Genomic DNA, 24,941 nt, shown 5'->3' with positions numbered 1-24,941 from the left:
GAGAGTGGGACTAGCCCAATCAGAAAAATAAAAGTGCTCAGACAGCAAAGGTAGAAAAGAAAACAATTATTTTTATTTAACATTTTTTAAAGATTGAGATGTGCCTGCTTTGTGAAATGTACATTTATTTATTTTTTAGTTTTGAATTTTGCAGCGTACAGGACAAAAAAACATTTCTGTTTCTCTGTTACCAGTATTGCCCTGCTTGTAGAGTCTGGCTTTCTTGAGGGGGGGGGGGGGGGGGGTCCATTTCAGTTCTTGTCTGAATGGTTTTTTTGTGGTCCTATATATATATATTCATCCATATATATTCATATTCAGTGTTCTACGCTTGTGTGTGTGTGTCTTGAATAACTATAATGAATATGTATGATGTATGTATGCAAATGAATATGCTGATGTGCCATGACATAACCTCTTCATAACATAGGTTAATAAATCCCAATAAATAAATATAGAAACAAATAAATAAGGGGCCCTTTTACTAAGCTGCGTAAGCGACTACGTGCTCCCGTGCGCCAGTTCCGAGTTACTGCCTGGCTACCACATGGCCCTTGTGGTAATTTCATTTTTGGCGCGCATCTGCTTTGCGTGTCCAAAAAAGATTTTTTATTTTCTGGCGCACGTCAGCTACACGTGCCACGTGGCATTTGACGCGTATAGGTCATTACCGCCCGGTTGCTGCATGAGACTTTACCGCTAGGTCAATGGCTGGCGGTAAGGTCTGAGACCCAAAAATGGACGTGTGGCAATTTTCATTTTGCTGCACGTCCATTTTTGGCAAAAATAAAAAAAAGGCGTTTTTTTGCAGGTGCTGAAAAATGATTCTGCGTGCACCCAAAACACGCGTCTACAGTACCACAGGCCATTTTTCAGCGAACCTTAGTAAAAGGACCCCTTAATAAACAATTAAATCTTACACAGACTCGCAAGTATCTTTTTGTAAAAGATACAAAGAAATAATATTTTGCAGGTTCTCTTTTTTTTATTCTGACTGCCCTGATGAAGGTCTAATGTAAAGGCATCATGAATCTAATCTATTTTTTTTTATTTCTATAATGCTTTTTCCCAACAAGTTGGACCCAAAGCGGTTTACAGTGAAAATCATAAGTACATAAGTACATAAGTACATAAGTAGTGCCATACTGGGAAAGACCAAAGGTCCATCTAGCCCAGCATCCTGTCACCGACAGTGGCCAATCCAGGTCAAGGGCACCTGGCACGCTCCCCAAACGTAAAAACATTCCAGACAAGTTATACCTAAAAATGCGGAATTTTTCCAAGTCCATTTAATAGCGGTCTATGGACTTGTCCTTTAGGAATCTATCTAACCCCTTTTTAAACTCCGTCAAGCTAACCGCCCGTACCACGTTCTCCGGCAACGAATTCCAGAGTCTAATTACACGTTGGGTGAAGAAAAATTTTCTCCGATTCGTTTTAAATTTACCACACTGTAGCTTCAACTCATGCCCTCTAGTCCTAGTATTTTTGGATAGCGTGAACAGTCGCTTCACATCCACCCGATCCATTCCACTCATTATTTTATACACTTCTATCATATCTCCCCTCAGCCCTCTCTTCTCCAAGCTAAAAAGCCCTAGCCTTCTCAGCCTCTCTTCATAGGAAAGTCGTCCCATCCCCACTATCATAATTTCAAAGCACAAAAATACCAGATCAAATTTTGATTAAAAACTTTTGAAATAAAACAGTTTTCATGCGTCTATGAAATAACAAATACGAAGAACTTTTCTTTAAAGAAATGGGAAAAGCATTCCATACTTGCATCACGGTCAGTTTAAAACCAAAGCACAAGTTTCCTTCAACCTTGTTGTTTTAGGGAAAAGAACTCTACTGGAACTATACCATTTAGAATTAAAAAAATAAAATAAAATAAAATTAGCCAATTTAAAATCAATAAGTGTATGAAATGGAAGCCAATGAAGTTCAGCAAAGAGGGGCAAAATTTGGTTAAATGTTTTTTTTGCTGGTCTTTGTTTGCAGTTATCGAAATGGCCAAACACAGATGAAGCTATGGAAAGCCTGCCCTCTAGTGGATACCTTCCTGCTACATTTTGAATCTGCTCAGCTTCTGAATGGTTTAAAAGTGCATTTTATTTCATGCCTAGATCCGTTCAATTTTTTATCTAGCAATATCTGAATTTGGATATTATTATAGTTACTCTGAAAATGAGAAATTGGCAGAGCCAGGAGCAGCAGAAGACAGATAATGCACTGAACAGGGAGACATAGGGACTCATTTTCGAAAAAGAAAAACGTCCAAAAAATGGTACAAAGCGATAGATGGATGTTTTTTCACAAAAAGATCCAAATCATTTTAAAGATGTTTTTCTATGCAGGTCATCTAAATCTCAAGGGGGCTTGTTGGAGGTGTGTTTTGGGTGGGGCGGGCTTCCGATTTGGACATTTTTCTGCAATAATGGACAATTGTAAAAAGGTCCAGGGCAAAAAATAGATCATTTTTAGCTAAACCTGTTTCAATAATGACCCCCTTTAATCCCCCAGTGGTCACTGACCCCCTCCCACCCCCTCCTAAGGGGTGAAAGTGACAGTGCATACCAGGCTCTATGACATCTCTCCCTACATTCCTCCCCGTGAACTCCGTTTACTGGACAAATCTCTCTTGTCGTCCCCCTTCTCCTCCACTGCTAACTCCAGACTTCGTTCCTTTTCCCTCGTGGCACCTTATGCCTGGAATGGACTTCCTGAGCCTGTACCTGTTTTCAAATCTATGCTGAAAACCCACCTTTTTCACTGCTGCTTTTTAGCTCCTAGCCACTACTCAATTGCCCTCCCCTTGTCCCTTCCTTCCTTCTCACCCATTACTTCCCTCACCCGTAACTGTCTTGTCTGTCTGTATTATTTAGATTGTAAGCTTTTTTGAGTAGGCACTGTCTCTTTATGTCAGGTGTTCAGCGCTGTATGCGTCTGGTAGTACTATACAAATGCTAATAATAATATTAATATAATCAGTCATCAGTGTGTTTTTTCTAGCAAAAAAGGTGCCGGTGCTCAAATGCTAGGCCACTCTTCATGGGTGGGGTGATCATTGAGGGACCCACCCCAGAATAGCCAGGCCCCCTGCAAGCGATCACAGAATCTATGACAAGGCAGAATTGGTGTGTAGAGCCTGAGCTCTATCATTAAAACTTGGGGTCCATGGGTCAATTGTAGCAGACAATGGAAAAGGTGCCGGTACTCAGTACCCCCAAGTACCCCCTCAAAAAAAGCCCTGGATATAATGGTCATTCCTCTTACAGCAATAAGCAGCCCCCTGGAGTAGCGCAGTGGACTATAGAGAACGGGACCCAAACCCATATCCTACTCTAACTGGTACACTTGTGGTGGAAAGTGTGAGCGCCCCAAAACCCACAAATTCCCTATTGAACCCACATATAGGTGACACCTGCAGGAATAAGGGGTATTGTAGTAGTGAATAGTTAGGTACAGTACATTTTCTCCTATTCCTGGAGGACTCGCCGTACAATATAAGGGGGTTATGATGTGATGTGTAGTTCACTGCAGTGCCCCCCTAGGCTGCCCCAACTACTCTACTGGGATGTCTGTGTGGCCCATCTAGTAAGACTGCTGGTCTCCAGAAATCCTATTGGCTTGCTTTTCACTTGGACATTTTTTGTTTGAAAACGGCCGTTATAGGAAGATGCACTGAGCATAAAAATGTCTAAAATAGAGTGATTTTCGAACTAAAAAGATAGACGTTTTTCTGGTTCAAAAATGACCCATGTTTGTCACTGGATTTTTGGATGTCATATCGACATCCACACCTCTGCCTGTGCTCATTAAAACCAAGAAAGTTAAGAAAAAAGGTTTTAAAAGTACTAATTCAAGCTGCCCTAGAAAAATTGAACAAAAAGGCATTCTAGTGGTAAAATTTCCTATTCTTGGTTCCCCCCTGTTGTGGACAAATATGATAAGATTTTGTTTGTAATATAAATACTTGGAGTTATATTCTAAATCTATACATCTTAATGTATAAACATTGGTGTGTTATTAAGATGAAAATATAAATAAACATTTTAGTGGTTTAGTGACAGCTTCACTTGAAAATAACAGTCTGTTCACTGTTCCGTCTGTTTAGGTGCTAAGACGATCCTTTTGGAGGGTGAAGGCATTCTCAGTGGCCGTTCTAGTCACTGGAGTTACGTGGAGGGGCATAATCGAAAGGGGCGCCCAAGTTTTCCTGAGGATGTCCTCGCAGGATGTCCCGGCGAAGGGGTGGGGAAACCCATATTATCGAAACAAGATGGGCGTCCATCTTGCGTTTCGATAATATGGTCGGGGATGCCTAAATTGCGAAAATTTAGGTCGACCTTAGAGATGGTCGTCCCCGATTTTCAGCGATAATGGAAACCGAGGACGCCCATCTCAAAAACGACCAAATCCAAGCCATTTGGTCGTGGGAGGAGCCAGCATTCATAGTGTACTCATCCCCCTCACATGCCAAGACGCCAACCGGGCACCCTAGGGGGCACTGCAGTGGACTTTATAAATTGCTCCCAGGTGCATAGCTCCCTTACCTTGTGTGCTGAGCCCCCCAAACCCCACTCCCCACAACTGTACACCACTACTATAGCCCTTATGGGTGAAGGGGGGCACCTAGATATGGGTACAGTGGGTTTGTGGTGGGTTTTGAAGGGCTCACATTTACCTCCACAAGTGTAACAAGTGGGGGGGGGGGGGCCTCGGTCCGACTGCCTGAAGTGCACTGCACCCACTAAAACTGCTCCAGGGATCTGCATACTGCTGTCATGGAGCTGGATATGACATTTGAGGCTGGCAAAAAATATTTTTAAAAGTTTTTGTTTTTTGAGGTTGGGAGGGGGTTAGTGACCACTGGGGGAGTAAGGGGAGGACATCCCCGATTCTCTTCAGTGGTCATCTGGTCAGTTTGGGCACCTTTTTGAGGCTTGGTCGTAACAAAAAAAGAACCAAGTAAAGTCGCCCAAGTGCTCATCAGGGACGCCCTTCTTTTTTCCATTATCGGTCGAGGACGCCCATGTGTTAGGCATACCCCAGTCCTGCCTTCACTGTGCTTCCGACATGCCCCCATGAACTTTGGTCGTCCCCGCGATGGAAAGCAGTTGAGGACGCCCAAAATCGTTTTTCGATTATGCTGATTTGGGCGACCCTGGGAGAAGGACGCCCATCTCCCAATTTGTGTCGAAAGATGGGCGCCCTTCTCTTTCGAAAATAAGCCTGATAGTGATCCAAATCTCAGTTTTGGGTGACAGATGGGATTATGAGCATGGAGGCAGGTTTGGAAGAGGAGTAGTGTTTATCTTATAGACAGACATGGGGGAAGCCACTGCTGTCCCTGGGAATGGTAGCTTGGAATCTTGCTACTCTTTGGGATTCTGGAATCTTGTTGCTCTTCGGATTCTGGAATCTTGCTGCACTTTGGGATTCTGGAATCTTGTTGCGCTTGGATTCCGGAATCTTGCTACTCTTTGAGATTCTGGAATCTTGCTACTCTTTGGGATTCTGGAATCTTGCTATTCTTTGAGATTCTGGAATCTTTCTACTCTTTGAGATTCCGGAATGTTGCTACTCTTTGGGGATTCTGCCATGTACTTATGACCTGGTTTGGCCACTGTTGGAAACAGGATACTGGGCTAGATGTGGAAAAGGCCCTTTATAAAAATGTGCTGCAGTATGTAAAAATATAAGGACATGTCAGTGGTGTAGGTATGGATGCGCACAGAACCACCCCGCTGCGGTACCACACTCCCCTCTCACCCTCCCACTGGCTGCCCAATATTTGCTCCTGTCTCTGAACCCTCTCCACAGTGTACCTCAGAGACGGCTGCAGCGATTCATTTTTGCTGGCTGTGCCAGCCCAAAAAAGCTTCCTTCTGCCACGTCCTGCCAATAAGGAAACAGGAAGTGATGTCAGTGAGGGTGGGATGCAGCAGAGGGAAGCCTGCTGGGTCAGTGCAGCAGGCAGTGGAAATGAATCGCTGATGCTGCCTTTGAGGTACACTGTCGAGGGGGTTCAGAGACAGGGGGAGTCACTGGTCTGCAAGCAGAGGACTCAGGAGAAAGGGTGAGATGTTGGATGCGGGGGAAGGAGAAGCTGAGGAGAAAATAAAAAAATATTTTTTAATATCTTTGGGGGGGGGGGGGGGGTTGGGGGGTATACGGGCCCATCCAAGTTAACTCTGGGCCCACTCACAATACTAGGTCTGGCTCTACCACTGGGACATATGGCGATGAGACAGTGCATACTTATCTATCTACTGTCAGCGGGCACTGCCGGGGTGTAGTTTGGCCAGAGCAGGAGTGGAGTTATGATGGATGGATGTATTTTATAAAATAAGTGAATACATGCACACATTTACACCAACTTCGGAGCAGGTTGGTTCTGGGTCTCTATTATACAAAGAGGGGCATAATCGAAAGGGACGCCCAAGTTTTGCTGAGGACGTCCTCGCAAAACGACCCGGTGGAGGGGCAGGGAAACCCGTATTATCAAAACAAGATGGATGTCCAATTTTTTTTTCGATAATATGGTCTGGGATGCCCAAATCTTGAAATTTAGGTCGCCCTTACAGATGGTCGTCCCTAGATTTGGTCGTTTCTGATTTTCGGCGATAATGGAAACGACCAAATGCAAGCCCTTTGGTCGTGGGAGGAGCCAGCATTCGTAGTGCACTGGTCCCCCTGACATGCAAGGACACCAACCGGGCACCCTAGGAGGCACTGCAGTGGACTTCATAAATTGCTCCCAGGAACATAGCTCCCTTACCTTGTGTGCTGAGCCCCCCCCTCAAACCCACTACCCACCACTGTACACCACTACCATAGCCTTTACAGGTGAAGGGGGGCACCTAGATGTGGTACAATGGGTTTTGGAGGGCTCTCATTTACCACCACAAGTGTAACATGTAAGGGGGGATGAGCCTGGATCCGCCTGCCTGAAGTGCACTGCACCCAGTAAAACTACTCCAGGGACCTGCATACTGCTGTGATGGACCTGAGTATGACATTTGAGGCTGGCACAAAAGATTTTTAAAGATGATTTTTCAGGGTGGGAGGGGGTTAGTGACCACTGGGGAGTAAGGGGAGGTCATCCCCGATTCTCTCCAGTGGTCATCTGGTCAGTTCGGGCACCTTTTTGTGGCTTGGTCGTAAGAAAAACAGGACTAGGTAAAGTTGTCCAAGTGCTCATTAGGGGCGCCCTTCTTTTTTTCTATTATAGGTCGAGGACGCCCATGTGTTAGGCATGCCCAAGTCCCGCCTTCGCTACGCCTCCGACATGCCCCCGTGAGCTTTGGTCATCCCCGTGACGGAAAGCAGTTGGGGACGTCCTAAATCGGCTTTCGATTATGCCGATTTGGGTGACCCTGTGAGAAGGACGCCTATCTTCCGATTTGTGTCAAAAGATGGGCGTCCTCTTTCGAAAATAAGCCTGAAAGGCACACGGGCACTTGGGGCGACTTTATAAAACTTGATTAAAATAGGTGCCATTTTAGACTTCTCACAGAGGGCTGTGGAAGGCAGATCAACAAAGGGCCTAGAGGGGTCCCATTGAGAGTCTTTTCTAGAAAGAAAAGTAGACGCCAACTTTTCTTGATAGAATAGTAGCATAACTGGTTAGGTGCAAGTCTTTACGCCCACCATAGAGCTGGAGCTATGTAATATATGAACATATTTACTGAATTGCATTTAAGCAGACTTTCAACATTTCTGTACACACATCCATGCATATATGCCAGGCTGCGTAAATGTTAGTGTTTTCTTTATACAATCACACACCCTGCTGCATGCTATTACTTAATCGCTATTAAAGCTACACAAGCCACAAGACTTACCTGTTTACTTTGGTAATAATCGCAGAGCAGAGAATAGGGGAGCGTGCAGAGTGTAGAAAATAATACACCGTATGTTACGCAGAGCGACAGAATTATGTAGATGTTCCTAGACAGAGTAGCCAAACCAGTGCCCAGTCCAAAGGCGAGATAGGCTATGAAATACAAAGTACGGATACTGAAATATTCTTCAAGTTTCTCTAGGAAGGCTGTAAGACAGAAAAAGAAAATAATTTATAGTGGATTACCAAAGGATAAAGAGTATGAATACCCTGGCTCTCCTACAAAGCTTTTTTTACATTGGGTCGAATAACTTGGTTTTGATCTGAACTTCTCCCACTACCCGTCACCATTAATCACTGACTACAAAACAGATGTTCAGAAAGGAGGTGAAGTGCTCAGTATTAGAGTCATTCCAAAATCCACAGCAACCAAATTTCAGTCCAGATGGCAGGTACAAACCATTGAGACAGAAACCAAACACTGATTCAGGAGGGAAGTTATCAAGGTGCGGTTTTTACCACACCTTGATTTACCATCAAGGTAGCTGACTACCGTGGTAAATGAATAACTTTGCTTGTGAGCCACCTTCCAAGAGTGTTGTTCCATCTGCCCAGAAGCATTAGCTTCAAAACCCTAGCCTGATGCTCCCGGGCCTGACCTTAAAGACTCTCAATAGGACCCCTCTAGGCCCTTTGTTGATCTGCCCTCCACAGCCCTCTGTGAGAAGTCTAAAATGGCACCTATTGTGCCCGTGTGCCTTTCAGGCTTATTTTCAAAAGAGAAGGACGCCCATCTTTCGACACAAATCGGAAGATGGGCATCCTTCTCACAGGGTCGCCCAAATCGGCATAATTGAAAACCAATTTTGACCTTAAAGGGGCCACAAGACCAATTGAAGCCCCCTCCATCAAGGCCCCCCCAACCCCTATCACACTCCTCCCTCCAGATCTAGGCCCTCTATCCTCGATTACACCTTTTCCCCAGATCTAAAAGACCCCCACACTCCCCAATCACACTTTCCCCAGATTAAGACCCCACCCACTCCCCGATCAAGTCTCCTCTCAGGACCAACACCCTTCCACCTGCTAATCAAGACCCCCCCTCACCATTCTGAGGCACCCCTCCATCAGCAAGGGCCTAACAGCCCTATAGCCTGGTGGTCTAGTACAAGCCTTCTCAAACTACTCCTTGGGTAAACCAAGTCTCATTGGGTTTTCTGGATATCCATATTGAATATATATGAGATAGATTTGTAAACCAAGGAGGAAGTGCATATTCATAGTAGATATCCTGAAAACCTGATGGTGTGCCCCAAGGACTGGGTTGAGAAGCTCTGGTCTAGTGGTCCAAGGGCAGGAGCGATCCTCAGACACTCCTGTCATGCCGGTACTGGGATCCAAAATAGCAGAGGCAACCTCTAGTGGTAGTCTCATGATACTACCACATGGGGGGGGGGGGGGGTCATCTTTCCAATTAGAGCTTCCTCACAAGAAGAAAACAAAAAACACACTGATAATACTTTGGGCATCAAACTATGAGTGTTTATATCTGCATAATTATTATTCTAAACTCTTAAATTTCCCTGTTCTCAACGGCCAACCTTCAAGGGCTGAAAGGGTAACTGAGATTCCATACTGGCTACCTGCATATCTATTTGTCCCTGGATGTATATATGAGATTAATATAAAAAACACTTACGCAATCAGTGGCAGTACCCAACCGCAAAAATGTTGTTGTTTTTTTTAATTCACAGCACTTGAACAGACAGTTTTAGAGGTTTAAACAGTTAAAGTAATGTGTCTAGAAAGAAGATTGGATGGGCCGTGGCGTACCTAGCGTATTTGACACCCGGGGCTGATCATTTTTTAACACCCACCTCCTCTATATGACAAAAATTATTTTTAATAATAATCCACGAGTCACACAACAAGGGTGTACCTAGGAAAAGGCAGCATCTTAAACATTGCAGTGAGTACTAGAACGTCAATATACCCACTGTAAAACTAAACAAGGCATTAGCAAAAATGATCCTGCCAACACAAAACCATGTCTTTTTCACATAGAACACAGATACAACCTCGCCAAGTATGTATTTATTTATTTAGGCATTTATATCCCACACTTTCCCGCCCATGGGCAGGCTCAATGTGGCTTACATTAGTTCAAAAAGGTTAACAGCAGTATAAAAGGACACTTCAATCTAGTAATAGACAGACACAGTAAGGGCGAGGTAGTTGGTGGGGAGAGACAGAGGGAGAGAAGTGAGAGAGGAGGTAAGGAATGCAGTATGGTCGCACAACAGAATAGGTCAGAAAACATTAAGGCAGTGCTGAGCCGCAGGGTAAGCTGTCCTGAATAAAGTGGTCTTCAGGGAGATTCTGAAAGCCTGTTGTTCAGAGGTAGCTTTTACTGAGTTGGGCAAACCATTCCACAAACGTGCACTGATGTACGGAAAGGTAGATGCGTGGCTGGTTTTATACTTGAGGCCATTGCACGAGGGGTAGTGGAGACGTAGATAGGATCAGGAAGATTTGCTCAAGTTCCTTGGTGGCAAGATGATAAGATTATCCATATAAGCTGGAGCTTCACCGTAAAGGATTTTGTGCACCAGGGCACAAATTTTGAATGTTATACATTTCTTGACAGGTAGCCAGTGCAGTTTTTCTCGCAGTGGCCTGGAGCTGACGAACTTCGAAGTATAGAATAAGTAACCACAAGGTACCATTAAATTATTGTGGGGACGAGTGGGGATGGGTAAGATTCCCGTGGGGATGGGTTAGATTTCTGTCCATGTGCTATTCGCTAGTGTACAATCAATAATTAAAATTTAACGCAACAAGAAAGGAGCTACAATAATCATAGGATAGAAAATAAAAACCATTCACACAAGAAAAGATAAATACCAATCGACAACCAACAGATAAGAGGAGACAAATTGAAAACATCAGTTCAAAAATGCTTCAAGGGTAAACAACCAAGAGAAAGAGAAAGACACTCTTCTACAGAAAACCTATGAGTCAAAAATCTTGCTCAAATAGCCACGATTTTATAGCTTTCTTAAATTCTTGAATAGAAGTAATACAACGGATACAATGTGGTAAATTGTTCCATGTAGCGGGAGCCATAAAATAGACGGCACTATGCCTTCTTGATTCGAGATGTGCCTGTTCGGACTGAGAAGGACCAATCAATAATTGTTTATCCAACGTAAAACTCTTGCTGGAGTTAATGGGATTGTAAGAGCGGTCAAATAATTTGGGACGCCCAGCTTAAATGCTCAGCCTGCATTTTATCGGTGCCCAAATTTGAGCGCCATTTACTGAATCTGGTGCTCAGGGTGTAACGTAATACTGACCTCAAATCTAAGTGTTTCAATAAAGATCACCTTTTTGAACAAGTGTCTCCCTTGGTCTTTTGGAAGAGCCAATCTACCTTACTCCTTGGATTCTTTCTATACACACACATTGAACTACATAATGCCCAAGACAAGATTTTGTAGAGCTTTACATATCAAACAATCCCTCCCCCCCACCTTCTCAAAATGCAGGGATGTTTGTTACCATAAAACATCCTTGTAGATGCTTTTCAGCTACTAGAAGTAGATGCCTGCTAGACTGTATTGGACTTTATGGCTTATGTAATCCTTATGACAAAGGTTGGTGTTCTCCAGGCTCCACTGGTTGGTAAGTGGCCATAAATTAGGATATAAGTATGAATCTGAAAGCCAGAGTGACTGCTAAAACTCAAGATGATACATTTTAGTAATCATCACAGTTGCTGAGAGCTCTATCAGCTAGACACGTACCCTGCCATGAAGAATCAGTTCTGTGCCAAAAACAAAAGGCCCATGACAAAGGTCAACCACAACTATTTAGCTAATAGAAAACAAAGGTTAGCTTAAGTAATGTGCATGTTTGAAAAGGAAGTACAAAAGATAAGAAGTCTAGAGCTGAGGTTGCTTCACTCATCAATAAAGTAGCTACTACAGCTGTCTACTTTGAGAGGCTACCTGTAGAAGACCTTAAGCAACTGAGCCTAGAATGAAAGGGAGGTGCTTTCCTTATTGGGAAAAGTTGGACATCTAAGATGAGTCTTTCATTTGTATGTAAATTGCTTGTTTCATTTTCGTGTGCACTGATGCAACTCAAACCTTGGAGTGGAATTACAGACCGAGAACTCCACCAGACACCTAGGGCCAGAAATGTAGCATAATGAGCTCCGAGCATGAATTGTGAAATTGTAGAGTTGTTAACATGCAAGACACTGTATGCAGAGTTGCAGGAACATCTGTCAGGTTGGCTAGAATAAGAATTGCTTTTATAGCCATGAATAATGAGATTTTAATGATAAACAGGAGACTATGCTTTCAAATTATTTTTGCCTGCATCTTTCATGACAGTGAAGGAAGCAGATTTCTATTCAATGACTACCGAGATATTGATGTGGGTGTGTGTGCGATGGCGGGGGGAAGCTAATGTTATATCTCAGACAATTATTTTCACAGCTAAGTGTTTTGTTTCGCGTGTCCACACACAGATCTGTCTCTTTTAAAGTAAACTCTAAATGCCTTAAAGAATGGTGGTGGGAGTAGCCAAATACCAAATCGTAATGAAAACACCTCCCATGGCTATCTGTAAGAAGGTTTATGATCACAAGTATGTACTTTATTTAAGGGGGAAAAAAATCTGCCTCAAAGTGCTTGGACTTAGCTCTCCTTCTTCTAATGCCAAATCATTGCCGGCATTAGAATAAGGAGAGCTAAGTGCTTTTACATTTATTTGTTGATTATCGTTTATATATTGATGAGCATCATACACTGTGGCATCAGTTTCTTGGGGGTTTTCTTTGCTGCCGATTTTAATGAACAGATCCCTTAAAGACCAAGAGATTGGTCAACAGGATCGTCTATCTTTTGTGCATTGGTTGTAGTCCAAGCACTTAGTCCTGTTTGTCTGTCCTAATTAGATTGTAAGCTCTTTTGAGCAGGGACTGTCTCTTTATGTTCAAGTGTACAGCGCTGCGTATGTCTAGTAGCGCTATAGAAATGATAAGTAGTAGTAGTAAAGACCGAGAGATTGGTCAACATGATCGTCTATCTTTTGTCCATTGGTTTTAGTCCAAGCAATCTTTTAAAGTAAACACCTATATCCAGGTATTTATATTCCAAAATGATAATAAGAAATAATGAAATACAAACGCTAATAAAATACTAACACTGCTTATGAAGCTATTTTTTTTAAAACAATTTTTCTATATTTTGGGGGGATTGTAAAGACCCTGTTTACTAAGATGCACAAGTGTTTTCTAATGCTAGAGACACCCGTATATCCCCATGGGTGTCTCCAGTATTAGCACAGGCTAATTTTTAGCGCATGCTAAAAACGCAAGCGTGCCTATACCGCGACTTAGCAAACAGGGCCCTGAGTGCTCGGTTCACACATCAGCCAAATGACGTAAATGACTGACTGAGTCGAGAACCATCATTGCACCATTTATGCTCTCATTCAGTGCAGCCTATCTGCATTTTACATGAATACCCATCGTTTAACCAGCGGCTTCTATTTCTGTTGTAAAATGCAACAATGATGTACATAGATATAAAAAGGCCCAGGGAATGCCAAAACGCACCTATGAATAGGCACAGGAATTTCATCTTTCTCTTTTCATCTTGGAATAATTTACAGCGAATTCCACTTTTTTTTTTAATAAGTGCTGCACAGCGACATGTTCTGTTATTCTGTGCCACATAGGACTTGCTTTTCGTCATCTACGTTAAGGGCTTCTTTTACAAAGCTAGCAATTCCCGCATGGCAAATGGAAGGAAGCCCATAGGAATTGAATGGGCTTTCTTGCATTTGCTGCACCGAGAATCAGTAGCGTGGTTTTGTAAAAGAGGCCCTAAAAACCCCTAAAAACCCATCTGTTTAAGCAAGCCTATCCTAATGACCCAAACCAGGGGCGTATCTGGCCTCCGGCGGTAGGGGGGGGCCAGAGCCAGAGGGAGGGGGCACATTTTACCCCCCCCTGCCACCACCGACCCCCCTCCGCCATTACCGGACCCCCCCCCACCGCCACCAACGACTCTCTCCACCCCCCTCCCGCCGCCAGCCCTCCCCCGCTGCCGTTTCTTACTTTTGCGTCCGCTTCCTCCTGCGCCTTTAAAAATATTTCTTCAGCTGGCAGGGGACCCCAACCCCCGCCAGCCAACCCGAGGTGACAACTTGCAGGTTCTTCCTCCGCTGTGGCCAACATGCTGGAGTTGAGCGTCTGAATCCAGTTCGGAGTCTGACGTGTACGTGCTGCGACGTCAGACTCCGAACTGGATTCAGATGCTTTCAACTCCAGCATGTTGGCCACGGCGGAGGAAGAACCTGCAAGTTGTCACCTCGGGTTGGCTGGCGGGGGTTGGGGTCCCCCGCCAGCTGAAGAAATATTTTTAAAGGAGGAAGCGGACGCAAAAGTAAGAAACGGCAGCGGGGGAGGGCTGGCGGCGGGAGGGGGGCCAGGGCGAAATCTGCGGGGGCCCAGGCCCCTGTGGCCCCACGCAGATACGCCCCTGACCCAAACTAATTCTATTAATCCTACTACCCATCACATATCCAGGTGAGAATGACCTTGACTTTCTTTCCAACCAATATTCCATTTTCTTATCCTGTACCCATCCCCCTCCTCCTGCCTCTTCTACCCTTGCTTTCACCTCTCCTATTCCTTCAACCCTGTCCTTCTCTACCTACCTATCACTTTTGTTATTCTGTTATATTTAACTTTTATTTTCTTATCAAAATCCTGTAATCCCAATTACTATGTAAGCCGCATTGAACCTGCTTTGAGTGGGAAAGCGCGGGGTACAAATGTAATAATAAATAAATAAATATTGTGACACTTGTGAGGGAGTAGGCAGATCCAGGAACCGGAACTCCGGACCGGGGCACTGGAGAGGCAGGCAGGAGTGGGAACAATGAAGGGACTACCGATCCCAGCATCCTCGGGAAGGATCACCTGAACTCGCTAGAAAGGCCCCACCGCCCCCCCCCCCTTCCTACGCCACTGAGTTGACATGATGGTGCCTTGAGCCTTCATTTGAACTACTCAGTGTTTAAACACATTCGGGTCAATATCAATATTCAGCACTTGTTAAACACTGACCAAAATCTTTAAACAGGCAGAAGCCTCTCTTGCCTGTTAAATTGCTTTGAATATTGACCTGATTTAATTTAATCACTGCAGTGACTGTTCTGAGCCTGGATCCATGCATCGAGTCTCCTTCTGCAGCCCAGCAATCAAGATCCCTGAATCTGGTCCCTATCAGGTCATTATTGAGCCAGTGCTGGTCAACACTTTTTTAAACACTGGCATGGATGGGGGGGCGGGGAGGGAACCTATGTAAAGCAGCAGGTACAACCCTAAAAAAAGGCATTGGGGGGGGGGAGACAATGGCGGCGGGGTGGGGGGAGGCAAACCTGCAAACGGCAGCAGGTACAACCCTTGCCACCTTACTGGGTAGACTAGATGGGACCATGTTGCTCTTTATCTGCCACCTTTTACTACGTTACTATGTTAAACAAGAGAAACTTTGAAGAATTCTCCGTACCAGAGTAGAAAGCAGCACTGAATGCATATATACACATCCCCCAGCAGCCCATGGTGACCCCAGCATTGTATTTCTGGTACTCCTCTGAGCCGTGGGGAGCTTTGGGATTCCCCTGGAACACCACTTCCCCCATGAAGTCTGTGTAGAACAGCAGCATTCCCTCGAAGGACAGCCAACCTAGAAAAAGAAGACATTCACAGCAATTAGCATGGTTTCCCTCAGAGAATACGCTGACCTTTTATCTCCGTCTAAAAACCCACTGTGCATTCATAGGTAACAAAGATCAAATGAGGAGCTGAGCTTGGCTTGTAGGTGACAAATTTCCCACTAGGCACGTCACTAATAGCTTTGTGTATTCTGTAAAATAACTGACGTCAAGAGAAATAACCCCGAAAGCAGCCTACGGGTGAAGCACAAGGGCTATGTTTGGGTTTCTTTCTTTACTTTAACATCTGATTGAAGATTTTTTCAATATAATGAGCTTATAAAGGTCTTTGAAATAGAAAGCGGCGTGGGAATGGGGCTTGCGGGAATCCTGTTTAACCCACGGGATTCCCGCGGGTATGGAAGAAGCTTCCACGAGATTCCTGTGGGGATAAATGCTACCATGGGAGTCCCGTGGGGATGGAAGAAGTTGCCGTGAGATTCCTGTAGGAATGTAATCAAAATCTCTGGTAACTCCAGAATGAGGCTTGGAATACCATCCAAAAAGCACGGGAGGTTGTTGGGGTAGGGAGGAAACAGAGGACTGTGATCAAGTACAGGGCCGTGCCAACACGGTAAGCGAGGTAAGCACGGCAGGAGGGCGCCGTCCTCTGGGGGGCGCCCCGCCGCGCCATGCTTACCTCGCCCTCCCGCATCCCAACTGCCCGCCCTCTTCTCCCCCCCAACAAGATCCTTTTGAAATTTACCTCTGTCCGGCAGCGAAGGCGCGCCGCAGCGTCAGTGAAGGAGGCGGCGCTCCTGTCGTCTCTACAAGTCTTCCCTTCGCTCAGTGTTCTGCCTTCTTCTGACATCAAGGAAATGACGTCAGAAGAAGGCGGGACATTGAGTGAAGGGAAGACTAGTAGTGACGTCGGGAGTGCCGCCGCCTTCGCTGCCGGACGGAGGTAAATTTAAAAGGGATCTTGGGGGGGGGGAGAAGAGGGCGGGCAGTTGGGACATGGGAGCGGGAGGGCAGCGATCATTTTCACGGGGGGGGGGGCACACGCCAACTGTTCATCTGCAGGGGGGGGGGCGCCAACTGATCTGCAGGGGGGCGCCACAGACCCTTGGCAAGGCCCTGATCAAGTAAATAATAGCATTGATTCCTGCAAGTACAGGTGAGGATGGAGGAGACTGATTGTGGGGGTGGGTGGGGATGGAATAGATATTAACGTGATTCCATTGGGGATGGGTGAAACTTCTGTCCCCGTGCAACTTTCTACTTTGAAATTTAAAGTACTAACTATTTGTGAGATTACTAGATTCTTTATGAAGGCTTTTTAAAATAACCGATTATTGAGAAATTGCCACAAAAATCTGGTAATTCCATTTATTTGATCTCCATTTAATCATATTGACATCTGTTTGTTCAATTTATTCAACAGACAATGTGGATGGGTTTGGATTTGTTCCATTTGACCTCTGCAGTAGTAAGGAACACTTCATGAATTTGTGTGTCATCTTTACGCAGGGGTCATGTTTCTTTTCTCTGCATCATAAGACATTTTGTTTCTGGGCTGGTCCAGGGGCAGGGCTGTGGACTGCTGTGCAAATGGATCTAGGTATAATTCCCATTTCTTCTGCTCTAGAGTTGGCCAGGGATGCTTTGGAGGCAGCGCTCATAGCCCTTCGGGAAGAGGAGTCATAGGTATTGTGCAACTATGACATCTAGTGGCCGGATGTAAAGCACATGATTGCAGGGTTCCAGAAGGAAACCTGATACATTGCCCTGGACTGAGGACTCTCTTGGCCATGAATAAGCTGTTTCATTTTTCTCCTTTGTATCTGGAACCAGGGCAAGGTTCTGGTGCCATGAGGTTTCATTTATAATTACCAGGAGATACTGCCCTTATGTTGGATTCCCTCCCAGCTCACTTATCCTATTCATGGCCAAGAAAGTCCTAAGCCTGGGGATATGAATTAGTTCTCCTTCTGGAATCCTACAATCATGTGCTCTACAACTGGCCACTAGGTGTCATGGTTGCATAATACCCTTCGCCAGGGGCTATCCCCCAGATTCTATATAGGCCATCCAATGTTGGGTGCGCAAATTTGGGAATAGATCTCAGGTCCGCATGTAAACTAATTAGTTAAGGAGCCATTAACAATCGAAAATTGATGTTAATCGGCACTCATTTAGGTTTACGTGTGGATATACCCTGACCCATATTCTGTTCTGTGCTAAGGTATTTATAATCCGTCAACTCTCCCATATGTGATTCAAGGCGATAACAATTAAAAAAACAGCAGAACATTCATCAGGAATTACAATAAACTGATACCATCAAAAGGGGAAAACTACAAAGATAGTACTAGCAATGATGATGAGAGAACAAATGCGTCTTTAGCATCTTCCGAATCCCTCAAATGATGAATCTAGACAGGAAGACTATTCCAGAGATGAACAACTAAGAAACAGAAAGAATGCATAAGAATAAGAACTGATTTGAATGTAACATGCTTAACAGATGGAAGCACTAAAGTTAAATGTTGACATGACCAAGAAGTAAAACAGATATTTACGATCTTAAGCTTTTGCGATAAGTCCTCAGGACAGGCACCAAACCAAGCAGAACACTTTGAAACAAATTCTTGCCTGAACTGGCAGCCAATGCAATCTTTTAAGTAAAGGGGGAAAATGGTCATACTTAGATTTGTGAATGGTCAATCTCGCTGCGGAGTTCTGGACCAACTGAAGCTTGGCAACATACTTTGCTGCTACCCCCAGGTAGAAAGAGTTATTGTAATCAAGTATCGATAGAATAGCCAGTTGGATAATAACCATAAAGTGTTCTTGCAAAAAGTAGGAGCACAACAGATGAAGTTGTTTGAGTTTGAAGCAAGCCTTCCTTACTTTATTGTTTATCTGAGTTTCCAAAGACAGAGAAGAGTCCAGGATCACACCTAAGACCCTGGACTCTTTTTCCACTTTCAGACTGCTTCTGTCTTCCACAGAAATAGAGTGAGGAATATTAGAAGGCAGCATACCGAACCATAAAACCTTTGTTTTTTCAGCATTCAATTGGAGACCCATGGAGGTAGACCAGTCTACTATTTTCTTAATACATGTATGAACAGTAGAAGACACAGAATCAGTACTCTGCCTAACTGAACTTAAAAGAAAAATATCATCAGAATTTGACATTAGTTGCTCCCCAGCTTTCAAAGAAATCTATCTCAGGGTGCTCATGTAAATGTTGTACAATAAAGGAGGAACCTGGGGCACACCACATGGTGGGGTCCAAGGGTTTGAAAAATTGCCGTCTTTCAAAACAACATATTGTCTTTTGGATAGGAAAGATTTGAACCAGAAATTAGAGTGATGTTATAGCATAGGGTCATTTATGAGCGCAACTGCCATTAGTTGCACATCAACGTCTGCATTCCATCCAGTTGTTTCCGATATTCATCATCTGTAGATGATTCCTTCAACTGAGCTTGCAATTCCGCAACTGAGGTATTAATCTGTCCTTCCACCACTGTCATGGTCTCCACTAAGATCCAAACTGCATTTGTTCAGTATTGCATTCCATTCTCGACAAATGCAGTGTCAGATGTAAATGGTGCAAGGTAGGATCTACAGAATTTACAGACATGTTTAATTATAGAACAATTTCATGGTAGTACATTAGTTCAATATATTAAAAATCACTTTATACCACGAATCTATAAGGAACCTAAACTATTTACATCTGCAACTGCATTTGTCGAGAAATGGAATACAAACAAAAAAAAAAGCAACACTGGGCTTCAAGACTGAGACAACAGGAGTATTTTATTATCAAATGATAATAAGATACTCCTGTTGTCTCAGTCTTGAAGGCCCAGTGTTTCTTTTTTTGTTTGAATACTTTCTCTGTTTGTTTCGAGAAATGGAATTCAATACTGAACAAATGTCGTTTGGATCTTATGTTATTGATAGTGGAGACCACGATGGTGGTGGAGGGACAGATTAATACCTCAATTGTGTAATTGCAAGCTCAGTTAAAGGAATCATCTACAGATTAGTTGCACACCAACATTTACACCAGGTTTAAGGAGGTGTAAATGCCAAGCTCAAAGTTAGGTGCAAGATCTGCACCCTTCAGTATTCTGTAAAGGGTGCTCCACACAGAGTGCAGAATACTATTTTAGCCCAGAATTTCCTGGTGCCTAACTTTCTGAGCACTATTTATAGAATTCCCCTCTATGAGCACCGCCTCCCCAGAATCCCTGGCCAAAAGTTATACCCAGATCCATCTGAATGGCAGTCCACAGCCCTGCCCCTGGATCAGCCCACCCAATGGTATCTCTTTCTGCTTAAAGATTCTGCTGCATGGGAACAGTTTTGTGGGCAAGTCAGATTCATCATTAAAAACAACACGTTAAGGGCATTCACACACAGCTCATGAATATTCCCATTTATCTGAGCCAGAAAGGTTCAACGTAACTTGCAGAACCCTAGGAATAAGCAGGTTATTTTCACAGTGCACTCAACTAGACTCCACCCCTTTTGCTCCAGAGCAGAAGTGAAACACTGATAGGACAAAGCAGAGAAACTCCCACTGCTTATGCTGCACCTGCTAGGATGACTGGGGGGCGGGGGATGGGGGAGACACCTGGCAGCGCAGAAACATCAAGAGCACTATCACCATTAATCACAAATGTTAATTACACACTGACACAAATCAGAAGGGGCCACTGCGGTCATGGTCTTACCGATATTGTGACCAACATAGCATCAGCGACTGGAAAGAGTCAGGGTGGGAGCAGCCCCTCCAACCAAAAATGTGTTCCGCTGCTCCTGATATATATATATATATATATATATATTTACTGCAGGCTCTATCATGTGCAATGGGACCTTTTTACGCATCAATGCACCTTTGTAAATCTGCTAAATGAAAATATACAGCCTAATATTCAAAAGCACTCAGTGGCAGCTGCGATCCAGAAATGCCAAGAGAAGGCACCTATCTGTGAATTTTCTGTGGTACTCTATGCTGTGGCACTACCCGGATAATGCTGGGGTGAAGTGAGGGCTTTCCATCTAACTCTACGGAGAGCTAGCAACATTCAGCTGTTGGCCGGAGAGCCAGGGAAAGACTGTCTTAAACTGCACAGCTATCCACAGTGGCTGATTATCACTGCAATCCATACAAGTAGGAGGCCATCACCAAATGAATAGGTTCAGCACCATCACTTCTGCGGACAGCGGCAGTTAATATACATGATGGACAACTTAAATGCCACAGCTAGCGTTTAAAAGAAACACTGACCTTTTAAAATAAAAATCATAACTGGTAAAAACAACCTGGACAGTTTTCACTTTACTAATTTTCTAGTTCCCTTCCTCCAGTAAAGAGATTAAAAAAAAAAAGTGTTTCTGTCATTGTTGTGAGAGGGAGGAACAGAGGTGGGTAGAGAGTGTGTGTGTGTGTGGGGGTGGGTGGAGGGTTGGGGGAGCACTCAAGAAGCCAAACTGTGTGGGGATCTCCATTCTTCCAAACCCCAAGAATTGGTAGGATTGAGTAGGGGGTCTCCAGACCCTGTTGGTTTACATTGGGAAATTCACACTATTTTATCTTTTCTTTGGAATGGACTGGGGTCAACTGACAAGCTACGACATCATGAACACAGCCGACTGTGCGGGTTTACCTAGGAAATGATTGATGCAGAGTCTACGCAGAGCCGTGGGCATGTGGCAGATTGTGGAGCAGAGAAGTCTCATGGAAAGCTGTGGCTCAGGCACCTCACCCGACACATTCAGCTCACTGTCGTACTTGATACCGTTCAGCAAAATATTCGCAACCTGCACCAGAAGGAACTCCAAATCAGCACAGACTACAGAAACACCTAGAAATCAAACCGCGTAAAGTTAAACTGTGCAGCATCAATGAGCACTGAAGTGCAGCAAGGCGGGACATTTCTTCCTAGAAAGCAGAATACACACGACTGTGTCACATGCAACATTTCGACTTGTTTAGTAAGAAGCTTGTAAGATTTCAGGTCAGTCTGTTTCTCAACGGACTGGTGTTCTGTTCCTGGATACAACCAGCACAGTGGTTCCCAAATCTGGTCCTGGAGGCACCCCAGCCAGTCAGGTTTCAAGATATCCACAATAAATATTACATAAGTACATAAGTATTGCCATACTGGGAAAGACGAAAGGTCCATCGAGCCCAGCATCCTGTTTCCAACAGTGGCCAATCCAGGTCACAAATACCCGGCAAGATCCCAAAAAAGTACAAAACATTTTATACTGCTTATGCCAGAAATAGTGGATTTTCCCCAAGTCCATTTAATAACGGTCTATGGACTTTTCCTTTAGGAAGCCGTCCAAACCTTTTTTAAACTCCGCTAAGCTAACTGCCTTTACCACATTCTCTGGCAACGAATTCCAGAGTTTAATATTCATCATGGTTATCCTGAAAACCTGACTGGCTGGGGTGCCTCCAGGACCATGTTTGGGAACCACTGCATCAAGCTACTCCATTATTTCTTGAAGATCACCTGGATCTATGAGGTCAAAGATGGTAAATCTATGAAAACTGGTGTCCATGAATATCTCTACTGGAACAGCTCTTACTGGAGTGGAAGCACTAGCTTTGAAACCTAACATCTCAATCTTTCCAGGTGTTTAGCACCTATGTTCAAAACAGTTCCTACTAACAAGTTCAACAACAAGAAAGGTTTAAAAGCTTAGGCAAGATATTAGACTCAAGTGAGAATCCTTGTTTGTAACTTTTAGCAGAAACTCTTAGTTACCTACAACACAATGATTTCTGCATCTACTTTGAAGTCCGTCTTATTAGCAAAAAGGGGCTGGGCACGGGTAAAGAATTTTCAAAGCTTTTCCATTTGTGGTGAAAGTATCTATGCTGGTCACAGTAGGGTATATTTACCTGTGTTGGAGAAGAGGCAGAGTGGGGGAGGAGTTAGGTCGGGAGTGGAAAAGTCTGTACTTGGCTTTCATTTTGGAAGGACTTGTGCAATCTGTACCGATTTCAAAGCAGTCAAATGTGCATGTCAAGAATGGCACCTCATTCCTGCAGCTAACACAATTTTGGCAAGTCCCCTTGAAAACGTCCTTGTAGACCCAGGGATACAAGCTCTATGGACTATTTAAAATTTGCCCACTCAGGGCTAGGTGCTATATATGGCACCTAGAATCTAGTCGTTTCCGATGGAGATGCCTAGGCACATTTTATTAGATGCGGTATATAAAATATGCCTTGGGCCGGGTGGATGCGCCTACATCTATGCGTGCTGGCCCAAATTCTAAAACCGCACGCATAGATGTGATTGATAGGCCCGGCACGCCCACACTCCTCCTATCACCGCACCCCCCTTGATGCTAAGTGAATAAGAGGGGCATAATTGAACAGGGGCGCCCATCTCTGGGGATGGCCCCAGGAAGGGGTGGAGCCAACCGTATTCTCAAACAAGATGGGCGCCCATCTTTCATTTCGATAATACGGTTCGGACCACCCAAATCCCAACATTTAGGCTGACCTTAGAGATGGGCGAACTTGGTTTTCGCTGATAATGGAAACCGAAGACGCCCATCTCAAAAACGACCAAATCCAAGGCATTTGGTCGTGGGAGGAGCCAGCATTCGTAATGCACTGGTCCCCCTGACATGCCAGGACACCAACTAGGCACCCTAGGGGGCACTGTAGTGGACTTCATAAATTGCTCCCAGGTACGTAGCTCCCTTACCTTGTGTGCTGAGCCCCCCAAAACCCACTCCCCACAACTGTACACCACTACCATAGCCCTTAAGGATGAAGGGGGGCACCTACATGTGGGTACAGTGGGTTTTTTGGGGGGGGGGGGGTTTGGAGGGCTCAACATTTACCACCACAAGTGTAAGAGGTAGGGGGGATGGGCCTGGGTCCGCCTGCCTGAGGTGCACTGCACCCACTAAAAACTGCTCCAGGGACCTACATACTGCTATGATGGAGCTGGGTATGACATTTAAGGCTGGCATAGAGGCTGAAAAAAATGTTTTTTAATTTGTTTTTTTGGGTGGGAGGGGGTTGGTGACCACTGGGGGAGTAAGGGGAGGTCATCCCTGATTCCCTTCGGTGGTCATCTGGTCAGTTCGGGCACCTTTACGAGGCTTGGTCATGAACAAAAAGGGACCAAGTAAAGTCGGCCAAATGCTCATCAGGGACACCCTTCTTTTTTCCATTATTGGCCGAGGACGGCCATCTCTTAACCACACCCCCGTCCCACCTTCAGTACGCTGCTGACACGCCCCCTTGAACTTTGGTTGTCCCCGCGATGGAAAGCAGTTGAGGGCGCCCAAAATCAGCTTTCGATTATGCTGATATGGGCGCCCCTGAGAGAAGGGCGGCCATCTCCCGATGTGTCGAAAGATGGGCGCCCTTCTCTTTTGAAAATAAACTGGTAATTTATGTAGCATACTTTAATGATATCTACTACTCATCTTGTCCCATCTATATATCTGAACTGCAGTTACCTCCTCATCTACCTATTAAGATGTTCCATTGCATTGCATTATCCCTCTAATTCTATAAAACTTGCCAAAAATTGCGTGCACAAATTTGGGCATGTGCCCAATTTGCATACGCAAGTTTAACTAAATAACGAGCTAATTAGCGCTGATAATTGGCTTGTTAACAAGTAATTATTGGCATTAATTAGATTTAATTGGAAATTTACATGCGAGTAAAAAAGGGGTACAGAAATGGGAGGGTCATGGGCAGAACGGGGGGGGGGGAGGTGTTCCTAGCATTCACGCGCGTTGTTATATAATACGGGGGTAGGGGGGATATGTGTCCAGTTTAGGTTTGTACATTTGTACCATGGTTCAGTTGCTGCGAATGGCCATGCCCAAAGTTAAGTGCGATTTCCGGGGCGTAAGCGCTATTCTATAAACCCAGCCTAGGTTTCGGCGCCATATATACAATTCACCCCTATAAGAACAGCATTAGCATCAGATCTGTGTTATTCGAATGTACTAATGTGTGCTTATTAAGGTGTTTCATTTGCATTGCGGTGATATTGTGAGCATCCTATGTTATATGAATGTTTTTTCATGCTGCCTATTATGACATCATTTGTATTCTGTTGACCATTATCATATTTCTGTTATGATTGTTTTACAGTGCTGTTAAATGTTTATATTTCTGATACTGTATTGTGTTAGTCCTATTACTTGGATTTATTTATTTATTTGTTGCATTTGTATCCCACATTTTCCCACCTATTTGCAGGCTCAATGTGGCTTACATTGTTCCGTAATGGCGATCTCCATTTCCGGAATGAGAAATACAGAGTTATATTGC

At 44.4% G+C, this 24,941-nt stretch overlaps 1 protein-coding gene across 3 annotated transcripts in view; it reads right to left on the bottom strand.

Moving 5' to 3' along the window:
* The window catches only part of SLC45A1 (solute carrier family 45 member 1), a 94,255-nt gene that overhangs the window by 6,317 nt on the left and 62,997 nt on the right, over positions 1-24,941 (bottom strand). For all 3 annotated transcript variants that reach the window (XM_030185931.1, XM_030185933.1, XM_030185932.1), the window contains exons 6-8: positions 21,283-21,436; positions 15,442-15,618; positions 7,851-8,056 (exon numbers count right to left, since the gene is read on the bottom strand). In XM_030185931.1, the coding sequence (XP_030041791.1) occupies positions 7,851-8,056; positions 15,442-15,618; positions 21,283-21,436 (537 nt within the window). The remainder of the gene's footprint in view (positions 1-7,850; positions 8,057-15,441; positions 15,619-21,282; positions 21,437-24,941) is intronic.

This window comes from Microcaecilia unicolor, chromosome 13, assembly GCF_901765095.1.
Source record: "Microcaecilia unicolor chromosome 13, aMicUni1.1, whole genome shotgun sequence".
Taxonomy (NCBI): Eukaryota; Metazoa; Chordata; class Amphibia; order Gymnophiona; family Siphonopidae; genus Microcaecilia; species Microcaecilia unicolor.
This window is presented reverse-complemented; position numbering and strand designations above follow the sequence as displayed.